Source organism: Meriones unguiculatus, chromosome 10 (genome assembly GCF_030254825.1).
Source record: "Meriones unguiculatus strain TT.TT164.6M chromosome 10, Bangor_MerUng_6.1, whole genome shotgun sequence".
In the NCBI taxonomy this organism is placed as follows: domain Eukaryota; kingdom Metazoa; phylum Chordata; class Mammalia; order Rodentia; family Muridae; genus Meriones; species Meriones unguiculatus.
The window spans coordinates 118,528,859-118,546,746 of NC_083358.1; the positions used below are offsets into that span (position 1 = coordinate 118,528,859).

The 17,888-nt window shown below is 47.9% G+C and overlaps 1 protein-coding gene across 1 annotated transcript in view; it reads right to left on the minus strand.

The window, feature by feature from the left end:
- Positions 1–9,141: 9,141 nt before the first annotated feature.
- The window catches only part of C10H4orf51 (chromosome 10 C4orf51 homolog), a 34,640-nt gene continuing 25,893 nt past the window's right edge, over positions 9,142–17,888 (minus strand). Inside the window, exons 3-6 of the mRNA XM_060393320.1 lie at positions 16,712–16,773; positions 13,552–13,624; positions 12,529–12,602; positions 9,142–9,425 (exon numbers count right to left, since the gene is read on the minus strand). Coding sequence (XP_060249303.1) covers positions 9,318–9,425; positions 12,529–12,602; positions 13,552–13,624; positions 16,712–16,773 — 317 coding nt within the window. The 3' untranslated portion in view covers positions 9,142–9,317. The remainder of the gene's footprint in view (positions 9,426–12,528; positions 12,603–13,551; positions 13,625–16,711; positions 16,774–17,888) is intronic.

The following is a 17,888-nucleotide window of genomic DNA, read 5'->3' on the forward strand; positions in this document are numbered from 1 at the left end:
AATATTCCAGATTGAAAGAACAGCTTGAGTAAAGGCAAGGTGAAGACTGCCTTGTGGAGTCTGTTGTACTGGAAACACTACAATGAGCCCAAACAGAGCCAGATTTTGAAGGGCTTCGCTTCCCTTGTTAAGGGGAGTGAACTGTACTGCCTTTCTACCAGTCAGTGATTGATAACAGAAGCTGCTGAGGATGCGGTGACCAAGCGCAAATTCCAATAAGGATGCGGCCATTCCCAAAGGTGCTCAAGGCACAAAGCTTGATTCGCTTTGTCCTCCGTGGCTCTTCTCTCTCTTATCCTTCCTCTCTTTGGACAGCAAATCCATTACAGAGCCCTACTGATTTCATTTGCCATCCACTTAATAACTTTACTCAAGTCTTTTCCACTCTTTTAAAAACTGTTTCTTAGATACATTTGATTTTATGTGTATGAGGATTTTGTCTGCGTGTACCACATGTGCCTGGTGCCTGTGGAAGTCAAAGTATTGGATCCCTAGAACTGGCATTGTGGATGATTGTGAGCTGCCATGTGGGTGCTGGGAGTTGAACGTGGGTCCTCTGCAAGAGCATCCAGTGCTCTTAGCCACTGATCCATCTCTCCAGCCAAGTCTTCTCCATGCTCAGCGTCCTCCACATCCTCATCGGCTGCATCACAATAGGTCCTTCTCTGGGTGGGATGTTCTAGGGAAAACTCATTCCAGAGCTTACAAATAAGTTCACAGTCAGGCCTGTAGACTCAAAGATGACATTTGAAGACAGTGTAAATGATAACACAATAGTGGAGACTCAACTATCATGACAACGAAGGGACCTCAGGCAGAAGCTTGGAAGATGCCACCTCAGGATGAGTAGCAACTCTAGAGAACAAGAAGAAACAGTCAGAGAACATGTAAGCAAGCACAGAAACCCAGGACAGACAACTCGGAGACAATCTGCTGAAGGGTGAGTGCCAGGAAGCTGAGTTATTTGGTCTTCACCACAATGATACACCTTGGTATCCTTGAAGGATGTCATTTCAGTGGCAGATCAAGAACAGAAGCCGGAGTCTGTTAAAGAATAAGTTGGAGGGGAGAAGGCAGTGACAAGAAAATTTAACCTGGCATTAAGTTTGACAGTGAACGAACTCAGCCTCATGCACATCTAGCTCCCTTGCCTTCTCAGCTTGTCCTGTTTCCTACCTTGAATTCCTTCCAAGAGGAGAGAAGTCAGCTGCTAGCTTTAAAATCTCCAGCCACATTCTACATCAATTCTTCACATCTCTTTGGACTAAACTCAGTTTTGAAGGGCAGGAAGCCTTTTCTGAACAAATCTTGCACTTAGTGTTTTCCAGGCCCAATGTCTGTTAGCCAAAAACATCTCAAAAAAGAGTAGGCTGATGACTGGAGCTCAGTACCATTCCTCCTACAGGCACAAGTCTAGAGGAAGAGAAAACGTAAGTCAAAGGAAAGGAGGTCGGCTTTTGCCATGGCCACCATTACAAGACTTCCAGGTTGGGAAAAATGGAGGGTTAGTTGGGAAGGCAACCATTTTCTGCTAACAGGATGAATATAGCCAGAGTCCAGGCTCAGCCTCTGCATCTAGAATATTAGCTAGAAGGAAAGTCTCAGGGTTAAAAGGATGTTCGTGTTGGCTCCCTGGCCTCTTGCCACAGTCTCTGAGGCTAACCCAGCCTTCATGGAGAGAGATGAATCTCAGATCATTCTTGGCTACATGCCACTCTGGCTAGAGAGAAAGGGCTTCATTCTCCAGGGCCCACCCTGGCTGCCACCTCACCAACAGGAGGACAATAACCTTCACCAGACAGAATGGGAAGGTGCTCGGTTTCATGAGGCAGAAATGAAATCATCTGGTTTTTATTAAATATCATGAGGAGAGTATTAATTCATGCCAGAAACACAAATATAAACATTCTCATGTGGAAGGCATTTGTTCTGAAGGGGCCATCTGGTAGCGCCTTAAAGACCATGCTTTCTGAGGCCGAGTATATATGTGCCACCTTAGAGTAGAGAAGTCAGAGCGAGTCACACTTTCTGGGCCTGAAGGGAGTACTTCACAGTAATGCTGTGGGGTAGACATTTGTCACAAGTATCCTGAGGTAAAACTGCTTTTCTAAATGCTATTTTATGAAGACTTAAAATTACAATACGGGGGGGGGGGCTTATTATTTCAGAATCTCTTAAAAAAATCTTTCTTTGGACACCTAACCCCAGAAGTATTCAGTCCCCAACACAAACACACCAACACAAACACACAAACACACCAACACAAACACACAAACACACCAACACAAACACACAAACACACCAACACAGTGGTGTGGTAGACCAGGCCTATAATCTCAGCGCTAGGAGGGTGTAGGACACTAGTAAATCACAGTTATCTTTGGCCACATAATGAGATCGAGGCAAACCTTGTCTCAGAAAAGAAGAAAGGTCATGAGTTAATAGAAGATTAATAAAGAATATAAAAAGCATTGCAAGACTATCAAGAAAATGTGTGATTTTTGTCTGTAAAATATAGCTTTAAAACCTCATAGAAAGGCCCACAGGCCAGAAGACACCTAGAGGCCTATGGCCACCTGTTGAGGGCGGGCAAGTATGTGGTGGAGAGATGGGAGAGAAAGAGAAGTGGAAAGTTTGAGCATTGTGAAGAAAGACAGAGCTGGAGAAATAGCAGCTTGCACAGCCACCTGAGGGCCATGTCTGAGTCTGTGATCCTGCAGCAGCAGTAGCAGGGGTCTGTGTCAGTTACCACCAAAGGCCATGCAGACACCTCTGGTCTGAGATCGTACTGGGACCATGTTGATGTCCAGGGGTTGTACAGAGCTGCCTCCTCCCTCACCACGGATGAGCCGGCCCCTTCCCTTGCGGCTGCAGCACTCCGGAGCGTGGCCTCCAGCACACTTTGCATGGGCAGCACAGCAGAGCTGGCCCTGGGGGTGTGGTTGCAGGAGAGCTGGTCACACTCCTCGAAGGCCTTGTGGTGGTGTGGGTGGGAAGACGGCCCCGCCCCTCAGCACCTGCAGCACCCAGGAGGGGCACTTAAGCCTCACCTGGGCTGCATGGTAGAGCTGGCCCCAAGGGCACGAGAGCCCAACATCCACCTCACCTAAGAACTGCTGGAGCGTCAGTCCTGCAGATCCAAGGCTGCAGGGTCTCCATGACACAGGGCAACAACAGGATATCTGTGAGGATCCAGTATTGATGGTGTAACAGAAGCCAGAGGCCTCGAACCAGACCAATGATTCATTGCAGTGAACATTTGCAAGTAAAGCTGTTTGGGCAAAAGGGTGTGCTCTGTGGGACACTGCAGCTTTCACAGGGAGATAGAATATTTATTCATTTATTTATTTGCTTGTTTATTTTTGTTTTCCTTGGGGGAAAGGTTGCAAGGGCTGAGGGTGGATATGGAGGGACAGGAATATGAGTGGGACTGGGGATGCATGATGTGAAATTCACAATGAATTAATAAAAACTTAAAAAGAGAGAGAGAGAGAAACCTTCATATTTGGGTCAGCAAGATGGCTCAGTGAAGTAATGCACTGCTGCCATGCATGACCACCTAGGTTGAATTTCAGAAACTCATATGGTGGAAGAGGAGAATCAATTCCACAAGCTGTCCTCTGACCTCCACATGGGCACTATGGTCCCATGTAATCAGCCGCACAAAATAATTAAAAACCTAAACATGAAAATCTCATGCTGTCACTTTTTTTCAGAAAAAAATAACAAGCTAGAGCACATTTCTCTAGGTATAAGGAGAAGACTCCTTACATTCCAGAAAGAAAGAAATGCTGAGGGAAGTTTGACCTGGTGACCTCAGCCCCTTAGAACCCAAGTGGTCCACGTTTGCCTGGCTGCCCTCCATGGTTAAGTTCAACTATTGAACTTAACTTTATTTGAAACTTCTGATCTCATTGGCTCAGAGATACTGTTGTCGGCTGCACACCAGGTCCAAGTGTCATTTTCCCAGGGACTCTGTATTTTATGTCACACTCATATTCTTTGCAATGCAGGGACCTAGGAGATCTGTTAAACACGTTTCCCAGTCTGGAAGGGTAGGCATCCTGAGAGGTCAGCCAGGCTTGACCTTGATTGGCAGCCTGTTCAGACCTTAAGATTTCTATTCCACTTTAGCCACATAAATACTAGAATGCACACACACACACACACACACACACACAGCTCTACCACTGTGTATAGCATCATCCAGGAAGGACTACACTAAACAGTTAGCACTAAACAGGGCCACAGTGGGACCAGAGCACTCACTTCCGTTTCCTCGTTGTACTAAGAAGACACAAAGGTACCCCTGCTAACCACAGTGCTCAGAGAGCTGTGGCAGTAAATTCAAGAGCTCCAGCACAGCCTACATTACACAGTGAGACTCAAAAGTAGCCTGGATTTGGAGGTGGGAAGTAAAATAAGAGAGACAAAGCATGAGAGAAAAAGATTTGCTTAATTAGTAAAACCAGTAACAATTATTTGCTTGCTCATGTTAAGCTAAGGCAGCCTTGGAGATAAGTTTCACATATACGTTACACATCATATTAGTGTGTATTTTATGAAACATTACACAACCAATTCAAGTCTTAGGCCTCCAGGAAACACCAAAGGGAAGAGGACATTTTTAATGTGCATTCAAGTATCTTTAAAAAAAGAAAAGAAAAGAAAAAGTGGGGTAGGGGAGGACTGGGGAGGGCTCAGTGGTTAAGAGCACATGATGAGCCAGAGTTCTGTTCCCAGCATCCAAGTCACAGAGGTTCAAAACTACGGTAACTCTGGCACCATTGGATTTGACGTCTTCTTCTGACCTCTGTGAACATGTGTGCACAAAGATGTAGACATTCGCATAGACACATAAAAGCATGTAGACATATAACAAAACACAGCTTCTTGAGCTGTGTTTTTCATACTAAACTAACAAAATTTTTCCCAAGACTTATTTTTCTCCTTTTCTCTGCAACCACTTAAAATGGTTCCCTATGCCGAGAGAGAGAGAGTTCCACATAAGTCCCAGGGAGTTGATTACCATAGCTCCACTCTAATGGAGAAGGGTGTAAGAACAGAAGAAAATCTGCTTCACCAAGAAGAATGAACCTTAAAGTAATGGTGCTCTATAAGAGCAGGAAAGGGTCATATGTTTATTTTATTTTTAAAATTAGAAATCTTTTTCCAAAGTCTGGGGAGAAAAGAAGGGAAGAAAATACAATTTAATTTTCTATTTTTATTTCTTTCCATTTTTGCTTTGTACACTATGCCATTACTACATATAAAATGCTTTCAGATAGATTGTCAGTAGCTGGAATGACAGAACCCACAAAAAATGTGTCTTAAGGGGGAACCATATTTGGAAGAAAAGTTTCCCGTTAAGACCTAGAAATGCAGCCCCTGATCCTGACCATGTGCCTCTTGGTGGAAGCTGCCTGCCTTCTAACAGCTGTCATGACATGGTCAGCGGTCTGCGAAAGCCAGCTGGGGCGTGTCCCTTTTTCTCTCCTAACAACTTGGACTAGATTCTGGATTGAGGCAAAGGTAAACAACAAGAAAAAAAAAAAAGCTACTTCAGACCACCTGATGTGCTCAAGAGGGACTGAATAGATGTCCGCCTTGTGAGGGCGAGGTCCTGCGGACTTCCACCCAAGGGTGCCGCAGCGGGTCTTCTGCTCTGCCAGGAGGCTGTCTGTGGCTCCTCAGGCTGCACGCGCTTTCTGTTGAGAACTCCCAGTGTGATTGCCTATGTCATATGCCATGAATTTAAGGCTTGGAATCTCTCACTTGAACTTTTTTACACCATCCCTCGTGCTTGCCAGAAGAACAACAGCTGCCAAAAAGCAGACATTTTCCTGTCTCTAAAAATAAAACTCTGGCAACGCTACATGCCCCCTGTGCCAAGACCTGGCCCTACCGAGGGCAAACAATAGATGACCAAGCCGACGGAGGGCAAATGCTGGCCCCAAAGTAGGCCTGTATCTGGCAGGAAATGCTGGGTTGTGGCCCGGGGGACCCATTTCTCCATCCTGCACGGTGCAAAGCTGCCCCAAGCCAGGGCCAGGTATGTCTGAGAGGGAAGACCTCCAATTACACTAGAGGTTTTGCCACAGTGGAGATCACAGAGTCCTCACCAAATCCTACCCTAGAGGCATGAGACTCGGAGCCCTGCCCAGTCGGTGTGGAGCAGAGACCCCCAAAAGGAGATAATTCCCTAAGCTCCTATCTGCAGTTGCTGTCAGTGCCCCCTGCGCCCAGCTGAGAGCCGTTGCCACCTGTGAGACCAGGCACACCCAACCACCTCAGAACGCTGTTATACTAGCAACTAAACTTCCCATTTTAATTCTCTCTCTTTTTTTCAGATTATCTTATGGTGCGTGTTCCAGCTCCTGTGCCTTGTCATTAGGGTCCATGTCTTGCTTGCACAGTAACTTGGCTTTCTGCTTGTTTGAGGATTTAGGGGGGCTGAAAGGAGAAGAGAAGACCTAAATATAGCAAATATTCACAGGCATAATCACTCCATAAACATGCTTCAGAGGGACTGAGTGCAGGGCCCGTCCAGATGACGGATGTCACTCACCCGACTGTCACATCATAAAGCCGAATGGGCCCATTCTCCCGCAGGACTGGAGTGGCGCCTGCGCACACTATAAATATTTATGAAGTCATCATTCTTAGACTGTGTTTTTCCAGGGAAATAGCCTTTGATGACAAAGTTAAGCAGAGATTTTCCTCAAACTATGGAATAGTCAGCAGAGCTGGTGGTGGGTATTTCACAGGGTGGAAGAGAGAAAAGGGAAAAGCAGGTCTCTGTCCCGTGATGCTTCTGCATGTGGAAATCCAAAATGTGACAGCCTTCTCTGGGGTGAGGGACACCAGAAGGCAGAGAGACTCTCCAGTCAGTTGTTTCCACTCAGGCCAAGGTAATGAAGAGAGCCAGGTAGGACCTTGTCACCCACTTTCAGCACCTCCCCTCCCCCCCTGGGAGAGACCTTCTCCGTAGCACTCAGCCTGTCTCTTAGGAACAGGAATAAAAACGTAAACCTCACTCTCTATGCTCATTTGAAAAGAATTCTCAGAATGTGTGGATGTCTGCCGGAGCGTCTGCACAGCCCACCCCCTGAGCTCCTCACCCCGACTGCTTAGGAATGGCACCCAGAACCCTCTTCATTATCAACAAGCGTTTCCACTTTCTGCTCCCAGGAGCGGCCCTACACCCCCTCCTTCCTCCAAGGCACTCCAGCAGGCCTGAGACCTAGAACTCCCAAGCCATTGTCCCTAAAGGCACCAGTGCCCTTGGCAGAGTCCTGCCTCTTCCTGGAGAAAAAGGTGGCATTTTGCCTAGGATGTGTTCTTCAAACCTCAGGGTAGCCCTGGCCTGGTCCCACGGTTCTGGCCTCGGCAGGAAAAAGTTGCCGATCCTTTGGCTGCAGCCTGGTAAGCCTTGCTCGGCAATGAACGAGGGAGTCACAGACTGCCCTACCACCGGACGTGGGGAGGCCAGGGCTGCCATGTACGGCTGCGCTCAGTGCCACCCACCTCTCCATGTCACCCCAGCCTTTGCCAGGATAGCCTGAGTCATAAAACTCAGCACATTCCTTAGGCGTTGGATCGCCTTTCCTTGATATTACTGTGCCTTTGTTTTACGCAGCACCTGGTTTCATTTTAAAATCCCCAATAAAATCACCCGGACAGGGTGGGGGTGGGAAGAGAACAGAGGGGACGAAAGGAAAAAGAGGGGGGCAGGAGGACCCAGAGAAGAACAGGACGCCACAAATGAATTCCTTTGGAGCAGAGCCCCTCCAGCTGCCTGGAAGTACCTGGTGGCCCGCCCCCCCCCCCCCCACTCCTTACCTCACTGGCCATCTGACCCTTCCCAAACCCTTCTAGTTTCCAGTCTCCTCAATAAACTAATCTTTGATAAACCCTAAGGAGCTTTCCAGATACAGCACATAATGGGTCCTAAAACTGGCCTGGCCCCTCTATGTTGTACTAAACCCTAACTCATTATGTGAGACGAATTTTTCCATAAGCTAACTTTTTTTGTTGCTGCAGTCGTTCTGTTTTTTCCTATGGGGGTAGGGATAGTCAGGGACAGGCGTAGAAGGCAGACTCAGCCCTCCCAGCGTGACTGGTCACACAGAAACATTGAGTTCCTATGGCCAGGTTATTTCTGTAAATTTGTCTGTAAAGCTGTTGACATTGATTTTTAGAATCGAAACAGAATTCTAACAAACTCTGGCTTGCATGCGGCAAAATCCGAACACTGGGGCACTGAAAAAGCCTTGCGGTGGATAAGCGTGTTCCTGGGAGGGGCGGTGCGCAGGCACGGGGGCATGGTCCTTGCGTGCCAGGCCGGGCGCCTACCCAGAGGTCCCCTCGCTCTGCTCGCGCAGGGCAGACTGTTGGAGGCTCTGAGCAGCCCGGGCCTGCATTTTCAATGCACGGTTCTGGCGAGCTTAATGGAAACCACATGAAGGGTTCCCGGGAAGCGGACCAGATGGCTCTCCGCGAGTGAATTTAGCCCAACCTGGGGCTAAAGGAAAAAAAATAATAGTAAGGGCTGGGTCGTAAAAGGCGCGGGGTTAGGGTGCGACTTTGTGCTTTCTGTTCAACAGGAGCCGTTTGTTGGGGTGCAGGCTGGATCAGAAACACAGAGGCGCCGGTTGGCAGAGGAGGGGGCTGCCGAGGGAGGGGACTCTTGCGTGGCCTCACTCCTTCTTCGCCAGGTCCCTCCCTGCGCTCCCCGGCAAGGAGAACCAAGGAGACCACAGGGCCCCAGCGGGACTTCGGAGCAGACCCAGCAGGAGGAAGGAGGCGCAGGCCGGTGGGCGGTGCCGAAGGCGGAGCCCGCAGCACAGCCAGGATTCCTTGAGTGGAGGGAAACCTGGCCAAGGGAGGAGGGCCTTCTCTTCTAGTGACGGCTCAGGAAACAGAAAGTCTTTCTCCGAGGCAGAGGACAGGCGGGGTGGCTCTGGCGCCCACCACAGTGGAGGTCACACCATCATTTGTGAGGTTCTTACAGCAGATTGTGAGCCTTAGGAACTTATTTTAAAAAAGCATTTAATCATGATATCGACAAACCCCCCTCCCCATCAGTACACACACAAACACACATACACACCCACACCCACACGCACGCGCGCACACACACACACACACACACACACACACACACACACACCCGAAGGAACGACACATGAAGCGCAAGGAAGTTTCTAGCAAGGTTTTCCGTAGGTGCACACCCCACCATGGCCTCCTCCAACCTCCTGTCTCAATGGGTTAACATAGAAACTCGGGGCCCCAGGTCTGTGTCTTCCTTCTTCAAGTCACTTGAATGACTCCAGTGAGTGTATACTGTAATCGGGGTAGTATCCATCCGTCTCTGAGTTCTCCGAGGAGCCAAACCTGCTTTCATTATCCCATTGTTGCTGAAACTGAAGGGGAAAAAAATGGTCTGATTGTCAACACTCGCTCATCCGAAAAGGTCACTGTTCCCACAAAATTGGGAATTAAGTCGCCTCTTTCAAACCAGACATCACTCATGAGCAGGGGCTGCCATCGCTTCTGCATTTTCTTCCATCTTAACAAAACAACAACAAAAACCTTTTCTGTTTCTATATTGCTCCTCAGTCAGGAAGGACAGATCAATACACAAGAGGAATTTAGAAAGGCAAGAAATCTCAGAATCACTAACGACCCAGTCCACAGCCCTTTCATTATTCTTTACTGATAAGGACCTGTGCCACTGTGTCCCCCCTTCCAATCAGTTCTTTAGCCAGGCAATCCTGAGTGCGAATTCTCTGCTTTTCAGTCTTACATTACGACCTTCTTAAAGTTAGGTCCCAAGAACATAAATAATTCGAGGAGAGTTGCCAAAGGAGAGAGTGGCCAAGCAAACATTTTTAAAGGTAAGAATACTGGCACCCCAGCAGGGGCCTTGCCATTCTGTACCAGGTGGCTTGCACTTCTTCCCCCAAATATCAGTACCTGTTTAAAAATATTTTAAATTTGGGGGCTGGAGGGATGACGGCTCCTCCAGAGGGTCCCCGCTCTGGTTACTGCACCCTCACAGCCATCTGTGACTACAGCTCCAGGAGACTGGAGCCTTTTTCTGGCCTCTGAGGCCATCAGGCACACACAGTGTACCAACGTGCGAGTAAGCAGAACACTCACACACATAAACACGTAACAAAATAATTTAAAATTAACTCTTGCTCTGCTCATAAAAGCCATGGTTTAATTTTGGTCGGGATTCAAGGCTCAATGTTTCTCAGATGAGTCCCCATATTTATTGCTTGTGACAGGGAAAGAGAATGGGGAGGGAGCTTTTGGGCTGTGTATGTGGCATGTCACAGGAATATATGAACATGTAAGTAGCAGGGGGGTCAGGAGAGGAAGACTCGTGTCTGTCCCTCAGCACAGCCGTGACACTGATTGGCAGCGAAATCGCCTGGCCTTGGTGCATCTCCATGCAACGCATCGAGAGGGAATTATTTCATAGTAGTTAATCATTCCCTCAGACAACTCCCGAAGGAAGCCGGGAGCAACACGCTTTCAGGAAATCATCCTTTCCCAGAAGTGCCCCAGCCCTCCAGAGAGGCAGGTCCCTGATTCAATGCACAAGGAACTTTCAATAGAGCCACAGCTTCTTCCTACACACACACCTACACACACACCTACACACACACACACACACACACACACACACACACACGCACACGCACACGCACATGCACACACACACGCACACGCGCATGCACACACACGCACACACACACGTACACACACACACACATACACACACATACACACACACACACGCACACATGCACATGTACACACACACACTCTCGCACACACACACACATACACACATACACACATACGCGCACGCACACACACACACGCACATGCACACACATACACACACATACACACATACGCGCACGCACACACACACACATACACACATACGCACACGCACACACCACACGCACACACACGCATACACACACACACACATACACACACACGCACACACGCACATGCACACACACACACACACACACACGCACGCACGCACGCACGCACGCATGCACGCACGCACGCACGCACGCACACACGCACACACGCACAGGAAGCTTCCCCGGCAGCAGCACGCCTTCCCTGCTTGAGCATTCCACATATCCTAACGTGAAGGCTGCCGCTGAAATGAGCTCAGCTGCCGGGGGCCACGGAGACCCATCCAGCCCAGTCCTGTTAGCTAAATTTGTCAGGTTCCTTTGGTGCCCCAGACCAGCCTTTGCAAAGTGACATGTGTGTATAATTAGTATTCTTGAGACAATCTTAGATGCTTCTTGAATTCTTGAATAACATTAAAAAGTCATTCTTTCCCCCAACATGTGTAACTAGCATATCAAACCCATGACATCACAAATACAATTACTTAACATGAAGCTGAGGGGTTTAGATTCAACTTTGAAGAGAGGCTCTGATAAAACTTGTGAGATAGCAAAACTAGAGTTTTATTTTGTAATAAACGAAGTTAGTAGGGCAGACAGAGAAAATGAGTTGTTTTTTTCTTTTTAACTCACTCTCCAAAAATCTCTGCAGAGAATTGTGTGTGTGTGGCATCTGTGTGTGGCAAATATGTGTGTTATGTGTGTGCATAGCATGTGTGTGTGATCGCGTGTGTGTATTCATGTTTGCATACTTGCCTCTGTGTGGCATGTGTGTGTGGCATGTGCATACATGTGTGTTCATGTGTGTTTGTTGGAGACTGTGTGTATGTGAATGTGTGTGCATGTGCCTATGTGTATGTGCCTGCCTCTGTGTGTGGTGTGCGTATGTGCACGTGTGAAGATGAATGTGTGTGAATATGCATGCATGAGCTAGAGATCAGAAAACAACCTCAACCCTTGGTCCTCAGATACTGTTTACCTTGTTTCTTAAGACAAGGTCTCCCGCCGGCCTGGTGTCTACCCAGTCGGTGAGGCTTCTGGCCAGTGAGCTGCAGGGCTCCCTCCATCTGCCTGGGCTCCCTCAGCACCAGGGATCTCAAGCCTGGGCCACTACACCCAGCTTTATCTGGGGATTGAACTCAGGTTGGGTGTGCTTCCAAGGCAAGGCAAGGCCTGTTCTGCCAGCATTCTAAGGTGTAAACGAGACCTTGTTTTAACATCTCATTTAAAAGTACTGGGATCTGAGAGGATCTGACCAGGCCAGTCAGGGTCCTGGCAGGGGAGTCCATCTTAGCGAGAGTGGGGACAGTAGACACTGGGACACAGGGCAGACAGGTGACAGGGACACTCAGCACCCTAGTCCCCAGCAAGGCAGGAAACACTGCATCTATGACAACAGGCGCAAAAGGCCGAGCCCAGCAGTTCCCTGACACTTCCACGGGAACTCCCAGCCCAAAGCTGATCTGAAGCCTGCTTCCTAAACAACTGACAGGTCTGTGTTGGAAGTGTTCAGAAGCCTCTCGACAGCACGCCACACCCCTATGCCTGCAGACACAGCCAGTGAAAAGGTTCTTACCTGCTTCAGGAGGTTCTTCCCTCTAGCCTTGTAACTCAGGAGGAGATCGTAGTCCGGCTTTTGGAGCTTTACGCCTAGAGTAAAAACACCTTCAATGCCTTAAGAGCTTTCCATGGAGCAGAGTCTACTGCGAATAGGAAGGAGACTGACTAGTGCTTTGTTTTCCCTTCTGACGGCTGGCCTTACACATGAGCTACACCCCTAGCACTCTTTTTACTTATTTCTAGTTTTCACGGTGGTTTGTTTTTTTAATTTTTTGAGACAGGGTTTCATACAGTCTCAGCTGGCCCTGGACTTCTGTCTGGATTCTCCTGCCTCAGCCTCCCAAGTGCTAGGGTTATTAGCCACCATACTGTACTCATCTCTGTCTCTGTCTCTCTTCTTCTGTCTCTGTCTTTCGTCTCTGTCTCTTTCTGAGAGAGGATCCTACTGTGTAGCTCTGGCTGTCCTGGAACTCATTACGTAGACCAGGCTGGCTGGCTTTAAACTCACAGATGTTGGCTCGCTTCTACCTCCTGAGTGCTGGGATTAGAGGGTGCCACCACACCTGGGCTCTTTTTTTCTTTTTCTTTTGAGACAAGATCTCACTAAATTGCCCAGCCAGACTTCAAATAGCAATCCTCCTGCCTCAGCCTCCCGAGAAGCTAGGATCACATGTTATGCCACAAGGCTTGGCTTGAACTTTGCTGACATTCTGAAGCCGTTTTTAAATCAGTTCCAAACCCCTTGCTCTCAACAAAACCCAACCATCTGACAAAGCTACTGCTGCTGCTGCTGCTCCCAGAGTGCTTCTTTTCAGAGCAGCCTAAAGGCAGGTGAGTCTGCTGGCTGTTCCACCCATCATATCTGATCCTGCTTTCTTCACCGTTAGGACTCATAAAATGAAGTGGCAGTGTAGGTGTTAGAGGGGAGAAGGCAGAAGAGAGCTTTATTAAGTGGCCTCTGGCCCTGGAAGGCAAGAAGACAACAGAAGAGGGTAACAGTCAAAATACAGACAGCAAGTGGGTAGGAACAGCAGCTTACTTGGGCTTATACGTGACGCTTTGTAATCTAGAGGTATTGGGGCAGGGTCTGGAGAACCCCAAACCTGGTGTGCCTAGAGAAGAGAGAAACAGGAATTAATACCAAGCAAGCCAGACTCGTGGGTATATAACTGAGATCTCAGCACTGGGAAGGCTGAGACAAGATTGTCTGAGGCAAGCCTGGGCTACCTGGCAGACCACGTCCCAGAACTGGCTGAGAGGATGGCTGTGTGTTCCAAGTGCTCTGAGCTCAGCACCACAGCACCCCGTCAATACCGAAAAAACACCAAAACACCAACAAAAACCAAGGAGGTGTTGCCTCTAACCAGGGTGCTGGGAAGGGGCAGAGGAGAGTGGGGGAGGGGCCTGGAGACAGGCCACCCTAGAGCTCATTCGCAAGCCAGCCCAGCCAATCAGTGAGCGCTGAGTTTGCTGAGCGGCAATAGGTGAACAGGGATAGAGAAAGGTGCTCAGCGTCACTCTCCGGCCAATGTACACACGTGCACCTGTACATGCTCATACCCCACAGGCACAGGCAACGATGACAAGACCCAGACGTCTAACAAATCCCTTCTCGGTGGTTTTCCCACCTTTATTCAAACAGTATTTTGATACTGCTGTCAGAATCCACGCTAACAGACAGCAACAGTAAAATGAAAAGACAAGACTGGGGTAACAGTAAAATGACTTATAATTGAGGTGAGGCAAAAACGTCCAATCCTAATACATAAACAATTTACAAAAATCACTGAAAAAAACTATCCCAACAGAAACACAAGCAACAGAAATATACACGGTCACATTTCATTATTCATGGATTCCAAATTTCTGAATTCTCTTGATTGCTAAACTGTGTGTAATCCTGAGGTGACACAGAACCTTTGGTGGGGCGTGCACACAGTGGGAAGAAGTGGGGTCACCTGCCATGTGCATTCGTGCTGAGGTCAGGCACGGACGGCGCGGACGGCGGCACGGCCAGCACGGCCTTGGCTACTCTCCCACAGTGTCCTTTCTGCTGTCTCTCTAGAACGCCATTTTCTGCTTTTTTGCGTGTTTTTGTTAGGGCCTGAGCACGCTGCTGGCGTGTGGGGTAGGGTCCACAGCCCAGGAAGGCAGTGGCGAGCCCCACAGGGAAGGAGCTGCACTTCTCAAGCTCATGCCATTGGCTCGAGTCACTGCTAATAAACTGAACAGAAATAGGCATATAAAAATTAGTGTTGATTTTTTATTTACAAGTGTTTTATAATACAGTTTATTTAAAATACACATAAAAACAAAGTTACGGGTTGAAAAGTTGACAAAAACTTTGTGACCAGAGGGTTGGAGAACCCAACCTTTACATCTCTGTGCCATGGGAGCAGTGGTTTGTGGTTTGTTAGTGCTCAGCTGCGCTTTAAAAAGTGTGGGTTCTACAGACGATGAGGATCAACCACTGTTAATAAAAGCACCCATGAAACTAATAAACATGAGGGAAGATAACCTATCAAAGGAAACGCAACCATCTTCACCTATCAAATTGGGAAACATTAAGGATATAATTATCTTCATTAACATTCTGAAAGAGAAAAAAAACAACTCTCACTATGTAGCCCAGGTTGGCTGTGAACTTGTGACTCTTCTGACTAGGGCTCTCTTGAGTTCTGGGATCACACCACATGCCACTAAGCCTAGTTGGAAGCAGGTGTGGAAATATAGAAAAGAAGCACTGAGGCTAACGGGGAGCAAATTAGCTGTGAATAAACTAACTTACTCTCCAATTCAAGATTTCACTTCTGGGAATGCAGTAAGGTCAATTTACCACTGCGTAATGTGTTTTCAACTTTTAGTTGTCATAAGTTTATAATAATTATAAATATAACCCCTAAAAGTCTACTAAATAAAAACAAGGAAAAGAGAAAAAGAAAAAATGCTGACTGCCGCAGATATGGGACATTTTAAGATTGTGATGTGTCCAGTCAGAGGGATGCTAAGTGTCCATTAGCTAAGAGAACAATGAAAAGTGTCCAGGAAAATACTGATATGTAAATATGTAAATTTTGACATGTAAAAACAGATTACAGAGGACAAGGGTCAGTAAGACCTGGTCAATGTACTGGACATACATGTATGCACAAACATATGGCATGTATCTACAAGCATATTGATTTTACATTTTGTAAAATGTAAATTTTGATTACCCTAGGGCAAGAGAAAGAATTGCCCATGTTTTCCTTCTTCTTGTTTTTCTTTCTTTTTCTTTCTCTTTCTTTCTTTCTTTCTTTCTTTCTTTCTTTCTTTCTTTCTTTCTTTTTTTTTTTGTTGAAGTGCTGAAACTTGAACCCAGAACCTTCTCGGGTGCTGGGAAATTTGTTTTGCCATTGACCTACTCCCAACTCCTGTTTTGTGTCCTTGTTTCTATTTCTAGTCTGAGTTAGTTGGCGTCCCTATTGCTGTGAAGAGACACCAGGATCAATACAGCTCTTATAAAGGAAAGCACTGAATTGGGGCTGGCTTACAGTTTCAGAGGTTCAGTCCATTATCATCATGGCAGGAAGCATGGTGGCGTGCAGCAGACACAGTGTGGGAGAAGGAGCCGAGAGTTCCACATCTAGATCCTCAGGCAGCAGGACACTGCCACACTGGCTGTAGCTTGAGCATAGGAGACCTCAAAGCCCTCCCATAGGGTGACACACTTCCTCTAACAAAGCCATGCCTACTCCAACAAGGCCACGCCTCCTAATGGTGCCACTCTCGATGGTCCAGCATTCAAGCCCGAGAATCTGGGGGCCACGCCTCTTCAAACCACCACAGTCCACTCCCCAGCTCCCGCTGGCTTGTAGCTATACCATAACGCAGAAATGCATTCAGTCCAATTCCAAAAGTCCCCAAAGTCTGTAACAGTCTCAAACTTGCTCAGAAGACCAAAGTTCACCAAGTAAACTCGACTCCTCATTGTCCGGCAGTTTACGGTCAAGGACAAGCATCTACGTGACTATTGCCACCGTGGAGAAGAGACAATGCGAGGATAGTAGGAAAAGCCTCAACCTGGCCGGCTGTCGACAATTGGTAACCCATAAATGAATGTTCACGTCTAAAACTCGTCCCCTTTGAGTCTGTCTTTTTCTGAACAACACGCAGCGTTCGCTGCCTTACCCGCGCCCTCGGGGAGAGAGAGAACGTACCACTCTGTGCTTGACGCTGGGCGCGATGTTACAGGAGGGCTTCGCTCTTCCAGGGTGTCCTCCTGTGCAGGTGAAGAAGGGAGTCAGGTGACACTCTTACAGGCTGTACAGCTACGCCCACCTTCCACAAGCAGACTCTGCTTCCGGTTAGCCCCTGACTCACACAACAAGAGGCAAACACTGTGGCTGGCAGCTAAAGTCACGGTAAACGCTCAGGACGTTTGGAACGAGATGCGAGTTTTCAGGTCTGGAGCCTTCCCGCTCACCATGCTCACCCGTTCCTGCTCTGAGAAACAGAGGCAACTTGAGAGCGTGCTGAAATCCCAAGCTGCGCTTTCCCTGAGCTTCTGAGAGGCCCGGCTGTGATCTACACCTTCACCCTCTGCACTGGCCCAGTTTCCACCGTACATTTGAGCGGTTTTCAGCAAGCCCATAGCTGCAAGCCACAGTGAGCCTTGTTTTCTTCAGACTTTGTGGAGGAAAACAGTGAACACTCATCTCCTGGAACACGCTTTCCTATTAACCTTTCCTTGCACGTTCACAGCTGACAAAATGGTGTAGTTTGGCCTTAACTTTTTAATTAAGGATGTTTGCCGTTATCCTAATTTACTAGCCTCTGTCCACCTCCCTGCTACCTCGTGTAGACCTAGAGCCAAGTGGGAAGGTTTGGATGATGGGACTCTCAGTAGCTATCAACAAAGTGTACCTTTAGAAACTGGGCCTTCACTTCTGTGCTAACCCTGAACAGTACACGTGTACTTGGTTTTAACTTGGTCGTGTCAAGAAGGCAAGCGTAGACGTGTAAGCCTCTGGCCGTTGTTGTGCCAGAGACACTCCAGTTTAGGAGGAGTCTGCTCAGCCATCTGTCCTAACCATTTAGTTCACCTACCGATGTCTGTCATGGACGGCTGCCAGCGATGTGCGTTGCTCAGTTGCCACTCAGCAGATTGGCCATCCATCTCCCACCCGATTTCCTTGAAAGTGTAAGTTCCTCCAAACAGGGGCTCATGGGCAATAAATGGTGACGGGAGACGGAGAAGAGTGCTGGCTGTCATTTTGGAGTAGTGTGTGTGGTGCACTCAGAGGAAGGGGATTTAAATGCAGCATCAACAACGGCTTAACACTTAACCTATCATCCCTGAAGCTGTGAGCATCCAAGATGTTCATCATTAGGGAG